The sequence below is a fragment of the Anas acuta genome, chromosome 2 (genome assembly GCF_963932015.1).
Source record: "Anas acuta chromosome 2, bAnaAcu1.1, whole genome shotgun sequence".
Classification (NCBI taxonomy): Eukaryota; Metazoa; Chordata; class Aves; order Anseriformes; family Anatidae; genus Anas; species Anas acuta.
The window spans coordinates 78,719,478-78,744,903 of record NC_088980.1 but is presented as its reverse complement, the minus strand read 5'-3'; the positions used below and the strand labels follow the sequence as shown (position 1 = coordinate 78,744,903).

Genomic DNA, 25,426 nt, shown 5'->3' with positions numbered 1-25,426 from the left:
GAATAGAAAGGGGATGAAAAGATCAAGGGGGCTGCCCCCTCCATCTTTCTTAATGGAAGGACCTAAAGACTCGTCTCAGCTTTTAAAAGACGGAATTTTAAAGTCAGACGTGGCCAGAAATGAAAATAATGTAAGGTAACCCCTAAGACTAGTTTTGTGACCTCTTCAGATTAAACAATTGGTTCTCCTGGTTGGTAAACTGGATTTCAGCCTGCAGTATATTAAGTCAGCAGAGCTGTATAAACCTGCTAAAAATAAGAAGTGAAATGGAAACAACGATTCAATCTTGACCTTAGCCCTGTGAAGACAAGGCTATAGGAACTGAAGTAAATCTATACGCTGTTTGCTTTCAATTGCCCTCTTTCTCTTGGATGAAATGTGTTTGAAATGTGTTTGATTTTTTTTTTTCCATTCATTTTAGTAAAGACTTTGGAGTAGGAAAGGGTGAATTTAGCTTGGGGAAGGGAAGAGAGAGGTGATGTTTGTACCTTGTGGCAGTTACTTGGTTGGACCTGTGATGGTATTTTTACTTTTTAATTTTTATTTTTTGTACTTGAAATGATAACTTCACAGATGATTCAAAACTGAAATGATACGAAACAATCTATTCCTTGCTTTTGTTCCTCTCCTGCATATATTCCCTGCCCAACTGTACTTGCTCTTTAAAATTAAGTGGAGAGAGAAGGATTTATTTTGCACCAGGGCTTTGGGAAATCTAGAAAGCAGCTGTTCACTTCCACTAGAGCAACGGAGACAGCACAGGCTGTCCTCTGGGAACTGACATAGAGCATAGTACTGCATTATAAATGCCATTTCCTAAATACAGACTAGGCTCCCCACGGCTGATGAATAGAGCCGTGCTGTCTTAGTACAGGGAGTTAAAGAACATGTTCCTTGCTCTTTTTCAGAGCCGGGGGAGGCGTCTCACAGCATTTCTTTTACTCCACTGGTTGTTTGTGGCATTAGATAAACCTTTAACAATAATTTGTGGACTGACCTTTGTGCTGGCTCTGTCACCACCATCTCCCACGGAGGTGAGCTGCATTTGGGGGCACAGATCCTTCTGAGCAGGGCGAGAAGAGGGCTGCAAGTTTGGGCCCTTCTGCACTTCTAGGTTCAGGGCTGGTTTGACGTGTAGCCCTTGATAAATGGCGCCACAGCATCCTTGCATCGCGTTGCTGGTTTGTGAACTGGAGCCTGAACTTCCTCATAGTACGGTAGGGATATAATAGGCCCCACTAAATGACTGCCAGCTTCACTGCGTGCCTGTCTTTTCTTACTCATCTGAAATAACTTTCCAGTCTCATTAGGACAATTAAACTCCTCTTGCATACAGGAAAGAATTAACTTTGTTCAAATAACGCATAGTGAACGAGATGTGAAATAACAGCATTAAGTTCCCACTGAATAACTGCTGGAGAATTGTCCCAGTAGGAGCTGCTGCTCGTAGCCCACCTCCTTGGGTACTTTCTGCTCTCTTCATGCATTGCCTCTGCATGAAGATCTGCCCCTTCCTCTCTTTCATATTCTCATGCATCTTTTTGCCACAAGGTAGTCTCTGAGGAGGTAGGGAAGTGAAGGCAATTTGCAGCTCCCTGTATCAGCTGTGAAAAGCCTTCTGTAAAATACATTAAAACAGAGATGTACTCTCTGCCTTAGAGAAAGCAGCCTAAGAAAAGACAGTTCTTTAAGGAAACAAACAAGCTGCAGTGGTTTATTTTATTTTATTTATTTATTTTTGGAATACCTCTTTGGTGAGCTTTTACTGCTCTGAAGGCTTCTTAATTAATCACCAGAACGGAACTGGTTGTCAGCACTCAATATGTTCAGCTGCATGATCTTTTTGCTTTTGAAGATTTGAAATTGCAGTAGCTGGTAATACCTTAGCCTCATTAGAGCTAAATTGCAACTGAAATGTAGGAACCTCCTGTCAACATCACTTCCATGCTGTGCTGCTACCCTAGAGGACCGGAGTTTGCCACACACAGCAACGATATGACTACTAATGCAGGAATTAAGAGGGAATTCTGATTTTGCCCTCTGTGTGAGGGAAAGATGAAGCTGAAATAGGTAAATACAAGTTTTCACAGGATGGAGCAAGGGTGAGTTACAATTGCAAAGGAGACATTGTTTTGGGAATTGTGGAAGCCTTCTGTATTCTCTTGATACATCCCCTCGGTTAAAACTTAACAAGCAAATTCCTGAAATTCATTCTTTCTGTCTTATTTTTCAGTCATTTGCCTGGCTATCAAAAACGCAGTACCTATCGGCTGCTATTGAAGTCAATAAAAGCAACCATTATGTTTGCTTTTTAGTAATTGCTTCTGTGCAGGAGATTCTCCCATGTGAATCTGTCCCTTCATTTTTGATTAGAAAACTGGCTATTTAGAGCAGTGCTATTTGCACATACTGTAAGAAGTGACGAACAAAATTAAATTTTTGTTTGAAAACTGATTCCCAACATTGAGGAAACTGTAGTGTAGATGAAACATTAGGAGGAGCCCACTGGAAAACAGGTGAAGTTTTTCCTCACAAAAAAATTAAACAATCTGTAATAATTTGCCAAAATAGTCAGTAGACAGCCTTTCATTGAAAAATTTAATAGTTTTTTTTTTTTTTTATTTCTATCAAGACAGAAAAATATCCAAGGCAAAAACACAGTTTCTGTAATGATAACATTGTAATAACAACAACAATGCAACAGCTTTGAGTTGAAGGAAAGGATGCTGGAACAGGAGTAAAAGCAGAATGATGGGTAGCCCTGTGTGTTGAGGTTTCCAGGACTTGTGTCACCAAATAGCATAGCCACAGCAATTAAAATCAGGAAAAAAAAATGTTAAAAAAGATTCACAGAACTCTTCCCAGTTCTCTCTCATTTGCCAGTGTTGCCCCTTCTCATGTTGTGCAGCTTCTCACTGTGTACAACCAGGCATCTTTTTCCTCTGATTAGAAAACAAATTATTTCAGAGTTTTCTCTTTTCCTTTTAAATGCAGCCAGCAGAACTGATGGGAAAGAGAGCTGACTGCATCACTAGATTCAGTAAGGTCACTTCGACTGCTATTGAACATGAATTTTTCAGGTTACTGTACTGTCCATGTTCCCTATCCAAGCGTGCTGTGTTTAATATATTGTAGCCATTTCCCTTGGGAATAAAGCCAGAAACGATGATTTGAGTTATGTTTAAAAAATGCTGATCTTGTACTTGTGGCTTTGCTACTTCCCTTGAGCTCAGGCAGAGCAGAGTTCTTAGCCAGCACATGGTGGTACAGACCGTAGCACACAGCATAAGCTGCGACTTGCCCCAAGGCAAATTAAGGACAAGGAAGCCTGAATGCTGCATTTCTTTTCTTGTGTGTGTCCTGTCTCTTTGGAGCAAAAGGATTTCTGGTGTAACAATGACACTAAATGAAAGTAAACAGCACTGATGGGAAACTTGCAAAGAGTTTAGCTCAGCTAAGCACTCCAGTGTTATTTCTTATTAATTATTGAGAGCAGCTTGAAATTGTGGAATACACGAAGGATAACAGGAGCTAGAGAACACAAAGTATAACTGAGTCACTTTGCTGTTCTTCTGCTCTATGCAGTTTACTGGGGAAGGGCAAGAAGGAGAAGCAGTTTTAGAGTTGTTTTCCCTGTGTGTCAGATGCGTGCGGATGTGGGGACTTTCAGGAGCATTCAGAGCACTCTCTGTGGGTGCATTCTTGCCTCAGAAAGCCCGTGCTTTCTTGCCCTTGTTAATACCACCTGGCTCTCAGCTGGCATGGAGAGCCACGGGCTCACCCTGCCCCCTTCTATGCCTTGTGTTGGTAGTGCTCTCAACAGTTTGCCTAAGGAAAATCTTTACCTAGAGTCTATTTTTCCCCTAATTTATTCCAGCACATAGCCCTGACTGTGAGAAATTCATTCAGGACTGAGCCATGCCATCCTCTTGAGCTTAACAGGACTCATATTGATGATTTAAGGGGGAAAATTGCATAGGTTATTGGCAATGTCATGTGGCATCAAGCTCTCTGCACCTATGAGAATGTATTTTAAATTTTTCTTCTTGGAAAAGCAGTGCATGAAGTAAATCATGCTGTAGAGTCAACGAATCTCTTCACAGGACTGTTTCATCTGGACTAAAAATTGCCTTAGGATAAAATCAGGGCAGATAGGACTGTTATAATTAAAGTGATGCGGTCAGAGAGTGCATGATGCAAATTACACATACAGCAGCATGCAAATGTGTTTTGAGTAAATTGCTTTTGAAAGGTTTAAAAGAAGGGGAGTGGGGACCAGTTTTCAAAACAGAGGCATCTTAGTGTTGTTTCAAATGCCCTCTGTCTTGCACACTCCAGCTGCTTCTCCAGAAGAATGTGGATTTGCAGTCTCATGTCATATCATAGAATCACAGCATATCCCAAGTTGGAAGGGACCCACATTTGGAGTCTAAATCCTGGCTCCACACAGGACCACCCAAAAACCAGACCCTATGTCTGAGAGTCCAAACTCTTCAACTTTGGCAGCTTGGTGCCATGACCCATGCCCTCAGGAGCCTGTCCCAGTGCCCGACCACCCTCTGGATGCAGACCCTTTCCCTAACCCCCAGCCTGACCCTCCCCTGTCCCAGCTCCATGCCGTTCCCTCAGGTCCTGTCGCTGTCCCCAGAGAGCAGAGCTCAGCGCCTGCCCCTCCGCTCCCCTCCTGAGGGAGCTGCAGGCCGCCATGAGGCCTCCCCTCATTCTCCTCTTCCCTGAGCTCAACAACTCCTCATATGTCTTGCCTTCTAGACCCTTCACCATCTCCGTAGCCCTTTGAACTCTCTCTAATAGTTTTATGTCCTTCTTATACTGTGGTGCCCAAAACTGCATGTGGTACTCGAGGTGAGGCTGCAGCAGGCAGAGCAGCACAGGGCAATCCCTTCCCTCAACCAGCTAGCAGTGCTGGGTCTGATGCACCCCAGGGCATGGCTGGCCCTTTGGGCTGCCAGAGCATGCTGCTGGCTCACATTCAACTTGTTGCCTACCACAACCCCCAGATCTCTTTCTGTGGGGCTGCTCTCCAGCCTCACATCCCCCAGTTGATCCCTAGATCCAGGGTTGCCCCATCACAGGTGTAGAATTCAGCACTTGCTCTTGTTGAACTTCATATGGCTGGTGATTGCCCAGCCCTCTGATTTGTCAAGATCTCTGCAAAGCCTCTCCACCCTCAAAGGAGTCAACACTCCCTCCCAATTTAGTGTTGCCAGCAAGTTTACTTAGTACACCATCAAGTCCTGCATCCAAGTCACTTAAGAAAACATTAAAAAGAAATGGCTCTAAAGTGGAGCCCTGTGGAGCCCCAGTAGTGACTGGCCACCAGCCTGATGGCAGTGTCAGCCCCACGTACATGTCTCATGTACTTAAAAGCATCTAAAATGGCTCTTGATGCCTATATTCCAGGGATCTGTGGAGCACAGTCCTGCTTTCAGCTCTGTAATAGCGAGTCCTATTGACACACGTTTCTGCATTGCTGTTGACACTGAGAATGAAGTAAGAGCAGCCTTTGTCAAAGGCTATTGTGCATTCATCTCTGCCACACAGTGGGCAGAGGTAGCAGCAATAACCCCTTCTAACCGAGGTTTGAAAGGGAATAACTCCTATTGCCACATTAGGTGTGGGTGTTCTTAATCTCTGCTTGCACCACAAATTACAATTTCTGATTGAGTCAAAGGGCAGTGTCACTTATTTTACTAAATTAGCTTTCACAAAGATCCCAAAAATGAATGTTTGAGATCATATAGAACTGAATGTAGTATTTTCAATCATTAAAATTTTGTCCACACAGTTAAAAAGAAAAACAAATCTGTTGTAACTAGCTGTGTACAATTGAGTAGCTACTTAGGACAGTGGTTAATATTATCATAAACCCTTGATAGTTCTTGGACTTGAGTTTGAATACTGAAATGTGCGTACTGTATTTTTATGTTCTCATTCTCTCTTCTTTTTCTCTTTTTGTCTTTTCCTAACAAGGTAATAAATTCAGTTCTTTGAGAACTGTTCTGCTTCTTTTCTTCCAGAATTGTTCACGTTCCTGTCTGTGAATAATGATTGCTTTTTGAAGCAGTTGTTTGTGTAGTGGAGACAATGTTTTGTTTGGAGAATCCTAAGTTTTCTAATAATTGGAGTGAGAGAAGAAGGATTTTTTTTTTTTTTTTTTTTTGTCTTTTGTCTTTTTTTTTCTTTCTCTCTCTCTCTCTTTTTTTTTTTTTTTTTTTTTTTTTGTATGCCCATAAAGCAGCCAGCATACTGTTATTCTTTCTGATATAGGGTCATATGTCATTCTAGCATCTGAGTGCCTTCTGGTGCTGTGGTAAGCAGTGTGATTAGGATTTTGTGGACTCTCAATTCCTCTAGACCAAAAACAGAGCTGGAGATTGCATTTCCTTTGTTTTTCCAGCTACTCTAGGGAGCTGTGAGCACTCTTTGTATTTGATACTTCCACCTGACCTTGCAAACATCAGTTATAAAACATTCTTTAGACAGGTTTGCAGTACAGTGTGTTTCTTTGGAGCTCAGACAATCCTGATTTTGCTAATGATTTGGACATCCTCTGAGATTTTAATGCAATTTAACAAAATAATGGTATCTTTGGGTGTTTTAAGGGCTCCTACTTCCAGCTAGATGAATTAATCTAATAACTATGTGCTTAGAATTTGCTGGTGATCCAAAATTTGCAGGTTTACATACAGAACTATATTTTTGCTGAGGAAGCAACATCGTGTGAGCTCTGAGAGCTGCCAGCTAGTCTCTGCAGCTTTCATTTGTGTGGCTGAAAGATGAATTTCTCCCTGCAAATTGTGAACAGCTCTGTGGGAATCTGTTTAATATGTGTAAAGTAGGTTGTGCATAGCAATAGCAAATGCCATAGTACCACAGTGCAAACACTTCAAAGCAGGAAAACAATGTTTTTCGTGCTGCTTTATTTGTTTCAACTAACTCTTGTGAGGCATCAAAAGTCATATCCAAGAATAACTTTGAATTCTTGAAAACCCCTGTACTGCATTAAACTGCAGCGGTGGGATGATGAATCAGCATGAGAGAGAAGGAAATATGGCCCTGGGCATTATGCTTTGCTGTGCTTTGTGCAAGGTAGGCCTTGGAGACTTGTCATGCTTTATTGACTATTGGGGGAGAAGAAAGAGGTTCTGCAATGATTGCTTGCACCAATAAGTTGTCATAGAAATGCTCTTATCAGGGCACATTGCCAGAGCAGGAAGGCACTTCAGAGACTTCTGACTAACAAGTTGCCATGTTTGGGGAGCAAATTACCTGCTTTTACTAAGGATCCCTGGAAAAAAAAAAAAAAAAAAAAAAGCTTCAATGCCTTCAGCTGCAGTTCGTCATCCAGCCAGCTGCAGCACAAGGTACCTGCTGCTGGGCCTCCACCTTCTTCTGTTGTGACAGCTGTAGAGCAGAACTACAGAGGCCAGAGCATGACCCCTCCCAGAGATGCTCCACTGCCCTGTGTGTCTTTGATGTCAGACACTGAGGCATGTTTGCAGTATTTCTTTTCCAGTTAAGCTTTGGGCAGTAATGACTCTGGAAAGGTTTCGGTTGCTGAGGTTGCACCAAAGCCATGACTGCTACATTGTCTTTTGCCACTTGAAGTTTCCACACCATCTTTATCTTTACGTTATTGCTTCTGCTGTTTTCTCACAGAATTTGATGGGCACACGTTGTGCTTGCTGAATCAGTTTTATGTATGTGATGTGTCTTCAAGGATACCCTAGTTCTTCAAAAATATCCCAGTAAACTTTAGCAGTTTTGCCTTGGGTGTTCGTGCACTGTGAACAGCCTTAGATAGATGCTTTTCAGTATTCTTACTTTCTTATTCCATTTACCTTCAGGACATGATTGCCTTCTGGCATCCTGTTCTGTCTTTGAGCAGAAAGAGAAGAAAAGGGAAGACATTATAACAACCAGGGTTTTTGCTCTTTCTGTCCATATATTATTCTCTGTGACTAAGTGAAGCAGAGAACTTTCTTAGCTCTCAGGCACAGCATTCCCTCTGAATGAGAGCTCTTTTTATAACCTGGATCGCCTTAATTTTTCACCATTCTCTGAACATAAACTATGAAAGTTGTCCTTTTTCTTCCTCCCTGCCTTGTGAATCCCAATTATAAATTGTGGGAGGGTTATGACCAAGGTGTACAGAATACAAGATGTTGCATTTTAAAGGTTTTACTGACACTCATTTGTCATGACCTACATAAGTCACTGGTTGCGTCATGCTTTAGAAAATTAGAAGGAATTAATTCATAAATGAAATTAATGGAAAAAAATGACCATGAATTTTAATAGAAGTGTAATATTAAAAGGAATGGAACTCATTAAGCTTTGAAATATGAGGCAGCCTCTTCATCCACTAGTCTCCACAGCTATGATTATAACTGATGGGGATTCAGGGGTATTAAATTGGCTGTATGAGGGCTTTCTAATTGGCCCGTGAATAGCATAAGAGTAAGGGGAAAGGAGAGAGATGGTTGCAGGGGAACAGCAAAGAAAATCAGGAGTGAGAGCAAAAAATTATTGAGCTTATTCCATCCCTATTCTCCAGTTCATGTTGAGTTACAATCTCCATCAGCTGCACCACTTGGGGGGTTGCTTTCACTAGTAGGAGTGCTAGAAGAGCTTTTCTCATCTCTTGCATCCTTGCTTGTGTGCACTCCCCAGTTAGAAGGGTTCTTCTGCGCAGAGCATGATTTTTTTATCCTGCCTGTTAAGCAGCAGCCTCTGTGTGACCTGATGCTTCCCTCTGACTACAAAGGCTTCCCACCACTGAGACTAGGTACAGAGGCAGCACCTTTCTCAGTTTTGCTTGTTTCAGACTAAACCACAGCTCCGTCCATTGTCTCTCATTATCATTTTTTTTTAATGATTTTTGTGTTTTTCTGCCAGTCAGTACTAAGGTGTCACATAAATTCCTGGTGATAAGGTTTCAAAGATGTTCTCCTGGGTCAAAAGCATTCCTCTGCAGCTTGGTACTACCTTACACATGCAGCTGAAATGTATGTGCATGTGTTTTCTGTCTGTCTGCCTACCTATCTAGTTACTAATAATTATCTAGGTGTTTAGAAAATTAAAGCTCATCTACTTCGACCAAATTCTTCCACTTGATATTGAAGTTCATTTCTTCTTTGCTCGTGCTTTTCTTGTATGTCCTATTGGTGCTTAGTTCTGGGTCACTTAATGTACATTTATAAACTTTACTTTTCACTTGAACTTTTACCCGTCATGGGTTGAGAGGCAAGTTATATTGCCAGCCCTCAGTTAATTACCAGTGCCATTATTTTTTTATTTGTGGTGCCTGAGCAAGCAGGAGAACAGCAGGTTAAGCCACATTTGCAAAGAGATCACGACTCAATTAGTGCTTATGAGCAAAAGGAAAAAAAGGCATAATTAAGGGTACAGCAGTAACACCATTATATGCTTGCCTAAATGCTCAGGAACCTGCTCAAAATTGAAGCCAAATAAAAGAACAAAGGATTAAAAAGGAAGTGTATAAAGCCTTGAATGCAATTGGGAATTTGTGTGAGAGACTCTTCACACAGAGGAATTAGAGTTAGAGGAGCTTGTTAGAGCAGGGCAGAAAATCTTGGCTCTGGTTTTGCAAAATCAATGAACACAAATGCTCTGGTTTTGGAGGGTTTGCTGCATGGATAGTTTAATTTTGGTTGTGAAAGCAGAAATAAAAAGCAGCAGACATTCAGGATCATCCCTGTCCATTACAATTAGAAAGGCACAAAAGCATCAAGGTTTTGCTTGTAAGCTCTGCTCTTTCTAACTAGGGAAGTTGCTGCTCCCTTTATGTTCAGCTATGCTTCTCCTTCCTCCAGCAATTTGTAGTAATACTAATTCACATTATTTTTAACTACTTGCCTCAAAAAGTGACATGTGGCAAACTCAAGAACTGAAAGGATCACTGTACAAGATTTCTTCGTCCAGCTTTCTGGATGGGTTGTCTGTTTTGGTCTGCATCGGAGGTGTTTTTATAACCTCGTGGTGCTACCAGCAGTTGGAGCTAACTAAAGAGCTAGGTTTTTGGGATACATGTCCTTCCCTGAAAACTCTATCTTGAGGGGAATAGCATATGTGCTGTTTATTATCTCGGTAAAACCTTTCCTAACGAAATGGCAATTACGGGATTTTTAAAGCAATTCCGGTGAGGAAATTGCTGTACACAGTAGCAGGAATATTCCACAAAAGGTTCTCTAGCTTTTAAAATTTAAAGTAAAAAGCTATTGCCCTTGAAATCGGTGTGCTGATTTCAGTGGGAGCAAGGGCACCTTGCCATCCCATCAGGACACTTGATTACTGTGATTTCCAGAGTCTTTCAGAGATCCAAGGGGAAATGCCTGCCCTGCTGAGCTTACAGTGTTTTGATATGCTCAATTGCTACCGCATCCATTAAAGAAACAAACAAACAAAAAAACAGAGGAGGAGATTTTCTCCAGCTTTTTTTCCTGATGGTGTTTTCCAACTGTCTGAGTGTGGTCTCAAAGCCTTTTGCCTTTGCAAGCAGATACATGTTTAACTTTTGTTCTTCTGTTTGCAAGTGTGTGGCTTTGTTAACATGTGTCCAGGAGAAATAAAGAAAAAAAAAAAAAAAATAGAGTGATGGGTTCTGACCAGGCTTGGTGCATTGCCATCTGCCTTGGGGCTGCAGTGCAGGTCCTGCAGCACTAGTCAAGTCTTCTCTCCTTTTCATTCCCTGGGTGTAGCTCTACATGTATGTTTGCTGGGTGAGAGCCCCCAGATGTCTACCATCATCATGTTTCCAGATCCCACCAGTGCTTGGAGCTGCAGGGATGGAGCCACAGGCTCCTTATTATCTACAATGATCTCCAAAAGCCACAAAACATTTCAGACCATGGTGTGCAGAAGAAGAAGGAAAGACAGCAAAACTGTAGACCTCCTTTTCCACTAAAGAGGATGCTCTGGCTTATCCTCCACTGCTGGGCTGGGAGGAATCAGCCCCCCTGGCTGTGTCCTGCTCCTTAACATGCTGCGTATTGGTCTTCCAGGTTTGTCAGCTTGCTCACTTGCTGGGGCAATCTGTCTCTGTGTGTGTTGTACGACTGCTTGCCATTCCTACAGGCTGCTTACTGGGAAAATAACATGTTCTGCATGAAGAGAATCCAACCACACTTAAACCTGGCTGCCTTTGGCTCGCTTTGTGGCGCTGTTTTATCCTCCCTTCTTATTTTTTTAACAACCCCTCTACAGCCCCTGTGCAGCCCATTCATATGAGGATGAGTAATTGGACTGGCAGCAATACACAGCTGGACAGTGAAGTTTCACATACAGTGCAGTAAAAAATAATACTGGCATCACCTCAGCCTATGGCAGCGACTAGGAAGTGATTTCTTTTAAGCATGGATACGTTACAGTGACAGTCTTTTCTTTCTTTCTCTCCATTTGTGTACAGAGCATCAAAACATGATTTTTTTTTTTCTTTTTAACTGAGTGACAGATCCATGCAGTGACACAGTCCCAGAGGTTGTACCTTTGTGTTTTTATTTTTATTTTATTTATTTTAATTGTCTCATTTTCCTAGCTCCCCTCCTGGGGGCAGGACACTTGGGTATCTTGGTGTTCTGTGCTACCGCCGCTATGAAGAGGGGATTGCTATTTGCTCAAAATGGAATTTTAATGCATCCAGATGGCAGCCGGTGAGCATGTGGGCTGCTTCTATGGGAGGGGAGTATTCACTAGCTCGTGGGGCCTCAGAAAGCATTTGGAAGGGAAAGATTTTGAAACAAATTGTTTTGTGGTTGTTATTTTTGGTTTGGTTGGGTTTTGGTATGAAGGGGAGAGGAGAGGTAAAATTGCCTGTGTATCTTTTGAAATATCTACAAATGTTTTATGAATCTGCAGAAGTGATTAGGAAGCATGCTCCTTCACAGAGGCTGTGACCCTACAACAAGGCCCCCGTGAGCTCAGGGCAACCCTAACCAGCTGAGGCTTGCAGTGGCTGCACTTAGTGCAGGCATTTCATGCGGATCTAAATGGACCTGAGGGCACGATTACATCTGATTTTCTTATAGAAACATTGGCACCAACCTCTTCCCCTGATGGACAGGGACTAACCACCCACAGAATAAGCCACAGCTCCGTGTAGGACCCAGTGCAGAGGGCAGATTATCTTCTTAAACGGCATGTCTGGGTGCTGAATGTGACCTTACTCTTGTCCACATTTTCATGGATGAAGATGAAGAATTTTTCTTGCTGCGTGTGGGAAGCACAGCAGAGAGTTGTCTACCATGAGTGCAGGAAAGTGCATTTCCTCATCATTGGTTTCTTTAACAGAGCAGCAGGGTGTTCTTGCGCCTTCTTGCTGACCTTTGGTAGAAATGAAGTATTAAAACTCAAGAGCCAAGGAGGAGTACCAGTTTCCCTGAGTCATGGTATGCGTGTGGAGAGCCCAGTGAGGAATGTTTTTTTGGTGGGCATGCAGGTAACGAGGTGGGGGATGCTGCTGTGCCCTCCAGAGGAGCAGCGGTGTGCTGGCATCAGGGGCAGGCTCCCAGGTGCTGCAGGGGAAGAGCTAGAGCTTGGTGGCTGTGAGGGACCAGGTAGGTCAGCTAGCTGTTGTTACTCATACAGGGGGTTGTGCTGCTGGTGTGTTCGTGTCCAAAGCAGCAGGGGCTCACAGGGCACAGAGAAATGGTTTGGCGTGTGGTTAATCAGTTGTCGTGTGGGCTTGAGTGATTGCCTGCCTATTAAATCTTTTGTTGATGGACTTACAACATGTATTGCTCATCTGTAAAATGATTATAACGGCTATAAATCACTTAAGAAACCTTATAATTCATTTATGAGCCCATTCTTTAGAGTAAAGTGGGGTTGATCTTCACCTTCATGCCCAGTATTTTTAAATTACACACACATCCTCCGCAGTGGGCAATTGGATAGAAATGATCCCGTGTGTTTCATGGTGGCTGTTTGTTTTCCTCTCCAAGCTTTGGTCCTTGTCTTTGTGGCAGTTATCACCCTGTCCTCAAAAATGCTCCACTAGGTCTGGTCCAACCCCCTGTAAGCCATTGCAGCTGACTGGAGCACGGCCATTTGCTCGGTTGGTGGGATTCTTGGTGGCTTATGAGGAAAAATGTAAGCTCATGGCCAGCGTTGCTTCGCTTTGACCACGGTGGTGAGTAGCCCTGTACTATTTTAGAGCATTCCTGAGGTTCTGCTCACTTACGTCTATTTGTGTTGCTGAGGAAAGGACCCAGGGACTGTGGAGATTTGGGAGTGATACGTGTTCCCAAACCCTCCTTCTCCCAGTGAAACTCTGAATGAGTGAGGCCTGTGGCAGCTTCGGGGTATCTAGTGATTTCGCTGCTTTTGGAGAGACTGCACAGAGGACTCTCAGACCTTTTTGCCTGACTTGGAAGATGCGTAGCAGGGCTGATGGTATAACTCTGGTTATGTTTATGGCACAACTTCGTGCTTCATTCATGCACTGGGACTTCTAATCCCTAAGAGAGATCCCATGCTGAACACCACAGAGGTACGGAGCAGGGCTGTGAGCACCATGAGGCAAAGGCATCCCCGGTGCCCTACAGCTGCTGGGTGCCCACATGGCTCAGCAGCACCCACATCTCAGACTGCACTGCCCTCTGAAGCTCTGCAGGGGAAATCACACATTTTTTTTAAATTTATTTTCTCCCCCCTGATTGCCCTACAAATATGTCATCCAGGTGGACTGCTGCTGCTGGGAAGAGACTGCCAGGGCATTATTTTTTTTTCCAAATGAAAATCTAAAACACTTCCCTCCTACCCTCTTACTTTTTATATTAGCCTCTTGGAAATCAGAAATTGAAATGTTTTCTCCCTCAGGTTTTCTTTTTTCTTTTTTTTTTTTTCCCTTTTATCCCTTAGACTGCTTGAGCATTTGATGGCTGCTTTTTAAAGGTAGACTGTAAGTTCAAAAAAACAAACAAGCAAAGAGAAAAGACATACTATATTGGCAGAGGGAAGATGCTAATACCCTCTGTAGAAATGCTTTGCAGACTTCAAGCGTGGATGGGAAAGCAAGGCTGCTATAGGCAATATTAGCATGGTCTGCCTGCTGTTAATAGCTCTGTGCCAGTCCACAACTTACTGTGAGGCAAAGAAAGGTTAATAACCTGGGGATAGCTGAACTGTGGTTTTTGACCGCTAGTAATTGATATAACTTCTCCCTGTTACAACACCAACCACAAGAGGTGTGGCAGGATTATCTGTCCTTCACTTGTCTACTTCCAGTTCCAGTGCGATCTACCCTCCACTTGGATACTTGGTATTAGTGACACTAAAAATATAAACGAGTGATTTGGTGGTGGTGGTGCTGTGCAGCAGAAGGGGCTGTCCCCTCCCCGTGCATGGCCCAGTGTGCAGTGACAGCCTTACACCCGACAGCAGCCTCCACGTGGCCTCAGTTTGGGCTCAGGTGCAGTTTGATCCCTTCTGATGTCGCTGCTTCAAGATGGTGCCCACATGCTCCAGCACCAGGTAGTTACCCTTTTCCAGGGCTATCATGAATGCAGACTAGTTGTTATTCACCGTGAACTCTTGCCCATCCCCTGCATGACATTACCCCAGGATTATAATCGCCTGAAGCAGCTCAGCACTGGGGGAAATCCTGAGGAGAGCTGAAACAAGCAAACAAGACCTCTAGCCGGGAGCTTCCAGCCACAAAAGACTTCAGTTATTAACTCAGCTCATCCAGACACCAAAAAAAAGTCACCATGCTCCACAAACACTGCTGCAGTGTGCCAGCCCCAGTTGCTTGCTGTGGGGAAAGTGGAGATTTTTCCATTTTCAGTGATGTTGTTGGAGTTTCTCTAGGATTGGGGTGACCTTTGTTAGCTCCGTGGGGCACTAAGGAAGTCAAAAGGGATGCGGGGGTGCAGGAAGCCACAATGTGCAATGGTGCAATTGCCTCTCGAGGGCTTACAACGTTAGAGTTTGGCTGTACTGTGCCTTCTGATCCCTTTGCTCACCTTCAGCAGAGGGAGATGCTCCAGCTCTTACAAGGTATTGATTAGCAAGGAAAATAACGTGCGCGGTGATGGTGTCTGCAGACTCTTCCCGTGAAACTTTCCAGCCAAAACTAGGTCAGGTTTAAAAGCCTAACGTGGGCACCGAAGCACAAAGGCGGGCAGAGAGATGACTTGTTCCCAGTAATGATATTTTAAACAAAAGGAAAAGGCCGTCATTTTGTTTGTTTAATGGCTGCAAGCTGATCGGGTATTTCACCACAGCTGTGTTTTGCTTTCAGATGCTGTCACGGTGTTTACTTGCAGAGACAGGACAATGAGTAGCAGGCAGAGCCTGGCAGGGAGAGCATTACAGCAAAAGTAGCTAAATAGTGTAATTTTTCTTTTTATAATTCTGATACATCGCAGTGGCCATTATCCACGCACAGAATGAGAGCTGCTCCCCTGGCCTCGTGGGCAGAGTAGCGAAGGTGGAGTAGGCCATTATCTCTGTTTTGTAGACAGGGATCCAATAATAACAGGATAAATGACTTGCTCTGGGTCTAAAGAAAGTCTTTAGCACAGCTGTGTACCAAACCGATGCCACGTGCTTGCATCCTGCCTGAAGTACAATCCCTCTTTTATTTAAAAGGGAGGTTGGCCAACTCGTTTTTGCCACGTGCCAGTTTTAGCAGCAGACGTGGTGGCAATTGGCATGGCAGCAGGTATACAAATCCTCAGGCAGTGGCAGACCTTACCTCCTTTATGGTCTGTGCACCCCCATGAAGCACTACAGAGACCCAACACAACAATTTGGGAGCCTCTCGGATTTTACTCCTTACTGTTGTTTCTTGCACTGGTGTCTCGATGAAACCCATCTTCATCCCTGCAGGAGACAGGCAGTGAGAAACCAGGGTGCCCTTAGCAGTCCCTTGGGCACCTCTTACCGATGTGGACACCTCCTTCGTGGCCAGCAGTTGATTGTCTGGGCAGAGAAGTGCTCCTCCAGGGTTCAACTTGTCCTCTCCTGAGACTGGTGTCTAAAGTAGGACAGTTTCCTTACTAGGGTAACCTCCGCTCTTTCTCTTGTCCACAGACAGAGACTAAAAAAATGATTTTTAGATCCAGTTCTACAGTTTTCAGTAAAAGCAGAATGCTGTATTACCAGTCTCAAATCCTGCTGGGCTGCACCGAGACACTGAGCTGATTTTCTTTAGCAAAAATACCAACATGTAATAGTCTCCAAGGGCTACTGATAACAGAGTCACCGTACGCATCGAGAATGCGGTGCTGCTTCGGTAATTCATATTTACTGTGTGCTTTGATGCTCTTGGAGGAAAGGCCTGACTAAAGGAGCAAAATATTGTGACTACAGCTCCTAAAGTGAGACAAAGGGAAGGGATTAGGATCTGGCTTGCCACTGCATTTTGCTCAAGTCTATTCTAGGGAGGCTGCATCACTGCAATCTCTAAGTGCCTTCTGGCACTGCACTAAGAGATGCTACCAACATCTGCCACTGAGTCACCCTCCTTTCCCTCTTTTCCCAGAGCTAGAAGGGTATGTGCTTTTTGTAAAGGAATATGCAGCTTTATATCCCATCTAGCATGTGCCAGGGGCCCTAAAAGTGCTTAGCAGTCTGCTTAAATAAATACTAAAACTCTTCAGGTTGTTATGCTACTTTACAGCAGGTAGCAAAGATGGTTACCGGGTGGGGAACCAAGGCAGAGAGACTGAAAATCCACCATACAAAGTGCATGGACAGCAGAGCCAAAACCAGGCACCAAATCTCGTGGTGCCTTGTTAGTATTACATGTTAGTGACGAGCTGGGAAAGCACATTTGGCAGTACGTGGCTGATAGAGGAATCATGGTTGCACACCAAGGTGTTGGTGGGAGATGCTTTGCTTTCTGTGAGCCCAGATATACAAATGCAATACTGGGGTCAGTGTGGAGGGCTTCCAGTCTTCCCTTCTCCTTCGCTAGGCAGGTTATTGGGGTGGCCACTGCACTGGTTTACATACAGCCTGGCTCATTCTGTGGGATAGAGCCCTTTTCCTTGCTGACATTAGCTTCTCTTGTGCCAAGCCCCCATCAGAAAATGCCTGCTTTATTAGGTCTCGTTTTAAGCAAAACCAATATTTTACCTCGTCCTTGAACGTGCTGCTCATTTATAAAGCAGATCCATGAGATGGCTGACATTTTTCAGGGAAGATGAAGGAGGCTCAGTATCTTATAAATCGGTCAGTTTGGAGCTTTCACTGTGAGTGATGTTTCTAAAATGCTAACATCATCTCTAATTTCTCAAAATTATACTTAATTTATGTTGTGGTTGTTCACTACTCTGTTGGTTTAGGAAAACAGTTTACAATTAACTCTGGATGATAAGATTTAATAAGAGCTTTCACACATTTTTATCCTACTCATCTGTTTTGGCTTGTAAATGCAACATTGACTTTTGATTTCTTTAGTGGTTGGACAGCTGGCTGAATAGGAGTTGAGAATTTCAAATATATGGGAATTGTAAAATAAGTTTTCCTTGGATTAATAGTAGAGTTAATTTTCTCCTGTAGGACTGTATTTATCATGCCACCCATAGACTCATTTATTTCACCAGTTTAAAAAATGACTTTGCATCATGTCACCTATGCCATAGGAATAATTTATAAAGTGATAAAAGGAGGTCTGCTGAGTTAGCACAAATTGCCATTCGGTTACCAAAAGTTGGTTACAGGTTACCAAATACAGTGTTTTCCTCTGAAATCTTAGGCATTTTTTTCAGCTTCTCTGTGCTTCCATTCATTTGTCTTAAAAAAAAAAAAAAAAAAAAAAAAAAAAAAAAAAAACCAAACAAAAAAAAAAAACAGGTATTAGGGTCTTACTTACCAGAGGTTTGCAAAGCCCTTTGCATACAGTCTAAAGGTAGAATATGCATCTTTTTCCTTATCCCTAGTGGACATCTTAAAGACATTTTAATGACACTTCTTCCTGGTCAGTAGGCACAAGACTGAGACTGTTGGAAGGTACGTACTTCAACTAGTTAGTTTGTTTTTTTTGAGAATGTGGCTCTAAGATGAAAACAAGCATGATTTTTCTAAGCCAAAAGGATGCTCTGGGGTTGGAAGTGGTCATGTGCAGGCTGGGTGTCTGTTCCTATTGGAAGGTCACTTGACTGTTCTGTACCTCTTTTTTCCTACCTTCCCAATCTGTGATACCTGTGCCTTTACAGAATAGTTGGGTGAGGTTCTTCAAGAAGAAGAGACCTTGCTGGACAGGTTGTCTCCTTGTGGCTGATCCCAGAAGAATCCATGCAAAAAGGAAAACAAACAAGCCCAAACAACCCACCCTGTGTTAGCATTACTGCTTGGTAGAAGACGAGTTTTTCTCCTCTGAGCTTGGAAACACTGCTCTTGTAGAGTCACAGCGATGCATGTTGTAGCTCAGGAAGGCAACAAGAAGGTTATGGAGCTGTAAAAATTCTCCTGTTCCAAAATGTATCCTGGGCTGTCTAGGGGAAAATGTCTTCATACAAAAGGGGGTTCACGTGTTCCCTGACTTCTCCCTCACAACTGATTTGGATAAGGACCAGGTCAAGAAAATCTGAGACCTTGAGAGACTCCCTGGGGGCCAGCAGTGACTGGCTCTCTGAAGGACTGGTGTCAGTGGAGCCCCAGAGCATTTAGCTGCACTGGGAGGAACAGGGCTCTGTGCACAGCTCCAGGCTCTCTGCACACTCCAAGCAGCATCTGAATGGTGTTTTCCAGGTTCCTTCTCTTGACTTGGTGGAAAAGGCAAAATCTCCTATTCTATGTTCATCATGCTGCTCCCTTGCTGAGGAGGATCACGTTGTACTCTGGAAATAATAAGCCTTTAACTAGGGGTTCAGCTTCCTGAGTCCCAGAATGAGTCTGGGGAATTTCTCTCTCACACTGAACAGGAACAAAATCCCACCCCCAATCGTGATAGGCATTGGCTTTATTTATTTATGTGGATGTTATGGCAAGCTCTTCTGCCTCTGTTATTAGATGTGATAGCTCATGCAGTTTTCAGGAAAAAAAAATAATAGGACCAGTCATTGTGGGACTGGCTGATAGATATTAAAATGCTATTTTTGAAAATTCATACTCCCCAAGAGTCCCATTCCTTAATGGTGGGCTTAATAACAAATGAGATTTGAAAATGGTATTCAGGCATTGTACTGTCTTCTACAACACCTCCTAAAAAAATCATGTGATTTTTTAGAAGTCACTGTAAAGATATTTCCTTCCATGTCCTCCACCACATTACCCTAATGTCTCTTGGGAGTGTGGGCATCACGCTGCTTCTTCTGCTCAGAGCCAGTGATGCAGGTGGCCTGATCCTACCACTTCCGAGGCCAACAGTAAAATATCATGTCTGTCAGTGGGGGTGGGATTTTTAGAAAGTTTACATGGAAATTAAAACTCTGTCCCTAAGTCCTTAGCTTGGCAGTAGGGCTCCCCAGCCCTTATTGCTCTCCTTGGATCGTAGCTCTCACTCCACCTGAGCTTCACTGCTGTCCCCGCTGATATTTCTCCATCTGTTTATAGCGGATGCACTGGTACAGATCATGTCTGCATCACAGTCCAAATGACATTCAAACCACTGACGTCTGTGCAGGAGAACTAATCCCTTAGGTGATGCAGCTGTGTAGTGGTGGCTATATTGGAGCACTCTATTCATGGCCCTGCAAGAAACAGGGCACCACAGGGAGAAAGTCAGCTCCTCCTCTTCTGCATGCTGCAGGTCTCAGCAGGCACAAATTGGGATTGCTTGGATGGACTCACTCCATGTTTATACCAGCTGCATGTGAAGAAAATACACAAAGGGCTATTTCTTGAGCAGTACGCAGTGAGTTGCCTCCCACCCTGACAGGCAGGAGGAGGGAGAGAGCTGCAGCACGCTTATTTTACAACAGTACAGATATCCCTACATGCCATTCTCACCTGTTGTTCCCTGTCTTCTCTCCTAGGGAGCAGCAGCCTCTCCCGGGTTTGGTCTGACTAACAGCTGAGCCAGCAGAAACCAAAGTGGTGAAGCCTGACAGCACGGTGGTAATAAGGCCCGGGCAGCACAAAGTCAGAACCAATTGAATCTCCTCAACTTTGAATTTGTCCAGGTCAGAACTTTTCTAGAGTCTGTCAGGCACCATTTGTCTCTCTTTCACATGCCTCATTTCTCCTACTAACGGCCAGCACAGGTAAGATGTGGTGCATATGCAGGAGAGACCTCTGGGATCCATCCATCCCCCTTGGTTTGATGGTTCCTGGGAGCTGTGGGCAGGCAGCAGGCAGTGAAGCAGGTTCTGGTTTGCTCTATGTGAGAGCTGCACCAGGCAAAACCCTGGTGCAGCCTAGTAAATCGTATTTCAAGGTGACCAAAATATTACATTTGGGTCCCCAAGGATCCGTGTTACTATTGATTTTAATGAATGGCCTAAAAGGGGCTCTGTAGTTAGGCAGCAAACGTGAAGGTGGCATAAAATGATTAAGAGCAATAAAAGCTGGAGGAGAAAAGACAAAATCAAGAGGGACCTAATAAAGCTGGAATAATGGTCAATTCAGCAGCAAATGAAGCTCAGTGTTGCAAGAAAATTTATGCCATAAAGAATGATGTTAACTCTTTTTATGCATTCTTGAGTTCTGCATTTTGCTCTGAAAAGATCTGGGCTCTTGACAGACAGCTTAAAGAAAGCTGCTATTCAGAGCCTGGGTGTGATGACCGATGCAGTATGAGAGATGACAGGTCACGCAGCCTTCCTAGATGAGACAGAGATGGATGGTAGGAAGGGAAAAGGAAATCATCAGAGCCTGTAGTGCTTGCCCATGGTTGCTCATAAAGCCAAATGTAGAGTAGAGGGCTTCCAGATGTCATGCCTAGGGCCAGACTGAACTGCATGGATAAATCCTCAGAGGCTAGGCCATTAACTAAGAAGGAAGCACTTCCAGAGGGCCATTGCATCATATTCATGGCCATAGTAGGGGTGTGAGTGGTTCTTTGTCTAGCTCTGTTAGTTAGGGAGCTCAACTTTTAGGGGTCTGGAATTAGTGAAATGACTTACGCTTTCTGCTCCTTCTTTCCTCTGAACCATTTAGGTTACACATAGGCCTGATGGCTGTCACTTTGAGGTGTCTCCTGGTGTGGCAAAGCCCAGACCTGTGGCAGGCTGAGCTTCTCGTTGTAAACCACCAGCAGCAGGCTTTGTGTAGTGCTACAAATGTCCAAGCACATGGCCAGGCCCGGCCTTGAGGAGACCCAGGGCAGGAGACTGAGGACCTGTGTGATCAGCAGATTTATTTCACTGCCACTATATGGCACCATACACCTCCTTTGGGCTCAATCTTCTCCCTTATTCTACTTTGGGCCCTGATGTGTTGGCAAATGGATAGTTTTTATATCTCATCTGTAAATGCAGGGAGATCTTCAATTTTGTTTGTGGGAGGGTGATAGATGCAAGTGTTGATTGTTTGCATAGAGATTTCACAGTCTGCAAAAACACTGTCACCTGTTCCACAGAATGGGAAAAATCCAGGCTGCCAAGCATCTTCTAAACACCAGCTGGTAAGTGTCACAGCATCAAGCTGTCCAAGTATTGACTGGGCTCATGAGTTTAGGCAAAACAAGGGGGTAATCAGAGAAGCCAACTGCGGCGTGCGGCTTAGGAAAGTGGAGGATTCTCCCTGGAGGGTCCCTGAAGGTGTGAGTGCAAACACCTGACAAAAGTGCCACGGTCCTTGCCCGCTGTGTGACACACAACCTGGGAGGATGGTCTCAGCCACTGTACAGCCTTTCTAGCAGAGGCCACTGCTGGGGGCTTCTCTGGAGTAAAAGCAGACCTTGGAACATGTTTTCCTTGGGAAAAGCCTCAGTAAATGCAGTAGGTGTCTTCAAGTTGAAGGCAATGTGATTCTGGACTGCATTTCTACTCCCCTTCCTTCCACTCTAGCTACAATGGTAGAAATAAAGCAGTCTGGTCTCAGGACGTGAGGAATTATCTGGAGCCTTTTTGTTACCATAGATTGTGGCTAAAACAAAAGATGGAAATGGTCTGTAAATACTGAACTGTAGCTCTGCAGAGGAACACAGTCGTCTGAGTGCATTGTGGGCTTGTATGGCAGCAAGGGATGCTTTGCTTGTGCTCCCCAGGGAAGGCTTTCAACACTGAACATATTGATGTTGTGGAAGTTTGCCTAGACGGCTATGGAGCCTTAGCAGTTGGAGGTTTTCAGAATAATCAGGCATCTGCTTAAAATATATAAAATTGATTATTAATTCAGACAGGGAAGCGGTGTGAGATAGATGTGCTCTCTATTCTTCCTGCCCTACATTCTGTGATTCCTACTTAATCAGGGGGGTGAGCAAGCTCTCAGAAGTCTCTCAACACCAGTTTTGAATGCTGCACCTCACTTCCTTGATCATGGTGGTTACAGTTCTTTGTCTAGTGTTATAAAATCAACACAGTATGTGAGGGTAAGAGCTACAGCATGAGTAAAAGAATCATTATCAGGTATATTTCCATGCTTTTTCCCCAGAGGTGTAAAGCTCAAGGGGTAAGCAGAACCCATGGCATATTACATTTACAAAAGCAGAGAGTTTCATCATGGTAGATTGAATAGCCACTTTGTTGTTGTTGTTTTATTTGTTTTGTTTTGTTTTCTAGCTGGCTACCTAGTTCTCCAGGGTGCATGACTTTGTATGAGCCCCGGTGGAAACAATGCTGCTGTCTCAAATTGATGCAGCCTAAGATTCGGCCAAGTGGAGGCAGCAGTGTTTTGTGCATCTCTGCAACAGAAACTAAGCACAAGGTGCCCATGGTAACTGGGTGATTATGTCTGCACATGTATTTCCTGGGTAATTTGAGATGGAGAGAGTCCTTAGCTAGAAGGACACGTCATTGCAGACTGTCCTGCTTCCAGAAGTCTTTTGCCACATTTCATGGAACTTGTGTTAGTGTAATTTCCCCGTTTCTCCTGTTTATACAGGCAAACAAGATAAGATCCAGGCTCAAAACCTTGGCTGCAGAGTAAAATTGACCATTAATGAATATTGCATGTTATAGTCCATCATTTTTCTGAAGGCATGAGCTTCTGTCAGAGCTATGTAACTGGCATCCAAGCTTCTCAATGCCCCAGCTTGTTCCAAAAAAATCAGCCAAGACTTTCTTTTTACTCAGATGGATCAGAAATGTAACTACTCTGATGGGCTACACATGAGCCGATTCACTGCTAAGGGCAGCATCCAAGTGAACATCAATAAAAGAAGCAGGCAATCTGCTCAAACCTGCGAACTGAAGGCTTGTCTCCTTGACACAATGCTGATGAGCCATTTCTTCTTGATGCCTGAGGCATGTGACAAGCCACAGATAAGCTTTAAGTGCTGTGTGCAAAGTAGTCAATAAATTGCCATCAGACTTTCCCTTCTGTTTAACTTTTATTAAAAGAGGTGCTAAGGTCCCGTACTGTATGCAGTACATCATATTTATTACCAAAATTAACAAATATACAAAACTTATACATGTAATTTTCTTACATCCATTTATTGGTCTATAATACTGCATTTGTTCAAGTAGGTTATCTACAGTATGTAAACATCCCTTGGATTGACCTCACACAGATTAGGAAAGCCCATCTAACCCATGTAGTTACCAAATATAGCTTTCTCTTTTTTTACCTTTTTCTTTTTTTTTTTTTTTAATTTATTTGGCTTTCATTGGTAGAATCTAATCTTCACATTTGGCACGTGGAAGAGACATCTACAGTGCAAAAGAGGCAGATTTTCTGGTTTTGCTCTGAGCAGTTTAGCAGTGTAATGGTTTTAAAGAGTCAAGAGGAGAATAAATTTACACAAACTTGATAGGAGATGGATTAGTATTAACGTCAATGACTCATAGATCAGCCATTAAACTAGAGCAGAAATTCAAAGCCTCTTACCCAGCCCTCTCAGCCAGGTGAAAAAAAAATCTCAGCCTTGTTTCTAAAGGTTTTAAAAAAGGACTCTGATAGCAACAGAGAGAGGAGGTTTAGTTTACAAAGAGACCTCAGAGATCCCCGTTTCAATTTTCTGCTCTGTGTTTTTTTTTTCTCTTGTTAGCAAGCATTTCTTTCTTTTTTTTCTTTTTCATTTTTTTCTTTTTTTTTCTTTTCTTTTTTTTTTTTTTTTTTCTCCTTCTTCTTTATTTCCCCTTCTTTTTGATGGGGGGGAAATAACCAGTGGGGTTATTTTCTTTTCTGTGCTGATAATTTCTCAGTGAGCTGGAGATTACAATTGGAGTTTACAGGTCTTTGAACCCATATGTATAGAGCTCAGTAAGCTGCCATATGTAGGAGAGGGAAAGGGGAGGGAGGGAGAAGAAAAGTAACATCATTATATTCTAGGAGTGGAACTTTCCATTTTTTTCTGTAAAAAAGCAGGAAAAGCTTTCTTCCTTCTGCTTCTCATTGTTTCAAAACATGACTTAATTTAACTGAGTAAAGCTGATCCAGAGAGACCTTCATTCACACCCTTCTTCCCATTCTCATTCAAGCACCGTATTGCTATTTTAGGAGGCCTCACCCATGTCCATGGAAGCATCTGATGAGAATGGACCTAATCGGACACCGTTTCGCATGGAAACCCCTCTGCAATTCCTCGCCCATTACCACAGAGCCCCACTGCTGTCCGTGGCACCGTACATCTCGGCCAGCTTTTTGAAGCGTGGCCCCCAGTCCGTCAGGTAGTCGTAGCTCTGGTCTGAGTCTGTCGTCACCGACTGTAGGGAGCTGAGTGACTCTGCCACTGAACCGTTCCCTTCAAACATGTATGTCTGGAGGGAGTCAAAGGGAGGAGCCCAGAGGTCCATGTCAGCCTCATACAGCTTGGCGAGCACGTAGTTATGGACGTTGTTGTCCATGACGCACGCCTGAGGCACGTATCTGGAGAGGCTCTCTATTTCAGGGAGCATGTCCTGCCTGTTTTTTAACACGAGCTGGGCTTCCCGTGGGTTCCACATGGCGGCGATATCGAAGGCCTCCGTGTCCTCCTCCCCACCGCCTTCATCATCATACCTGACGATGTTCTCATGGATGTTCTCCTCCTCGTCGATGATGTACGGCTGCTTCCGCTGGCGCCGCATGGAGAGGATGAGGAGCACCAGCACTGCGGGAGGCAACCAAGACACGGGGCCATCAGTAAGAGGGCAGATCTTGCAGGGGCTTTAATGTGTGTTGAATGCGTGTGTATGTTGAAGTAATACCTCATGAACCAAGAGCCCAAACAAGGGAATCAAAGTGCTTTTGACACCAGCAGCTAACAGGGGAAATAGAAGGTCTGGACAAGGAAGGGAAATACGTTTGTGGAGAGCACAGGCAAGATGCCCAGCTTTCAGTACTTCCTTCTGACACACCCTTTCCTAGAAAGCAGCCCCTAGCCAGAAGAGAAGAGCTTGTCCCCTCC

At 43.7% G+C, this 25,426-nt stretch overlaps 1 protein-coding gene and 1 long non-coding RNA gene across 5 annotated transcripts in view; one reads left to right on the top strand and one right to left on the bottom strand.

The window, feature by feature from the left end:
* Positions 1 to 24,671, top strand: LOC137850636 (uncharacterized). 2 transcript variants are annotated; one of them, XR_011092698.1, is made up of 4 exons: positions 1 to 135; positions 19,968 to 20,114; positions 22,656 to 22,800; positions 24,538 to 24,665. It is a non-coding gene; the product is annotated as an uncharacterized lncRNA (long non-coding RNA). The 2 variants fall into 2 exon arrangements; XR_011092700.1 differs by lacking the exon at positions 22,656 to 22,800 and having other exon boundaries at positions 24,538 to 24,671.
* The window catches only part of CDH20 (cadherin 20), a 113,074-nt gene continuing 111,060 nt past the window's right edge, over positions 23,413 to 25,426 (bottom strand). For all 3 annotated transcript variants that reach the window (XM_068670874.1, XM_068670876.1, XM_068670875.1), the window contains one exon: positions 23,413 to 25,129. In XM_068670874.1, coding sequence (XP_068526975.1) covers positions 24,630 to 25,129 — 500 coding nt within the window. In that variant the 3' untranslated portion in view covers positions 23,413 to 24,629. The remainder of the gene's footprint in view (positions 25,130 to 25,426) is intronic.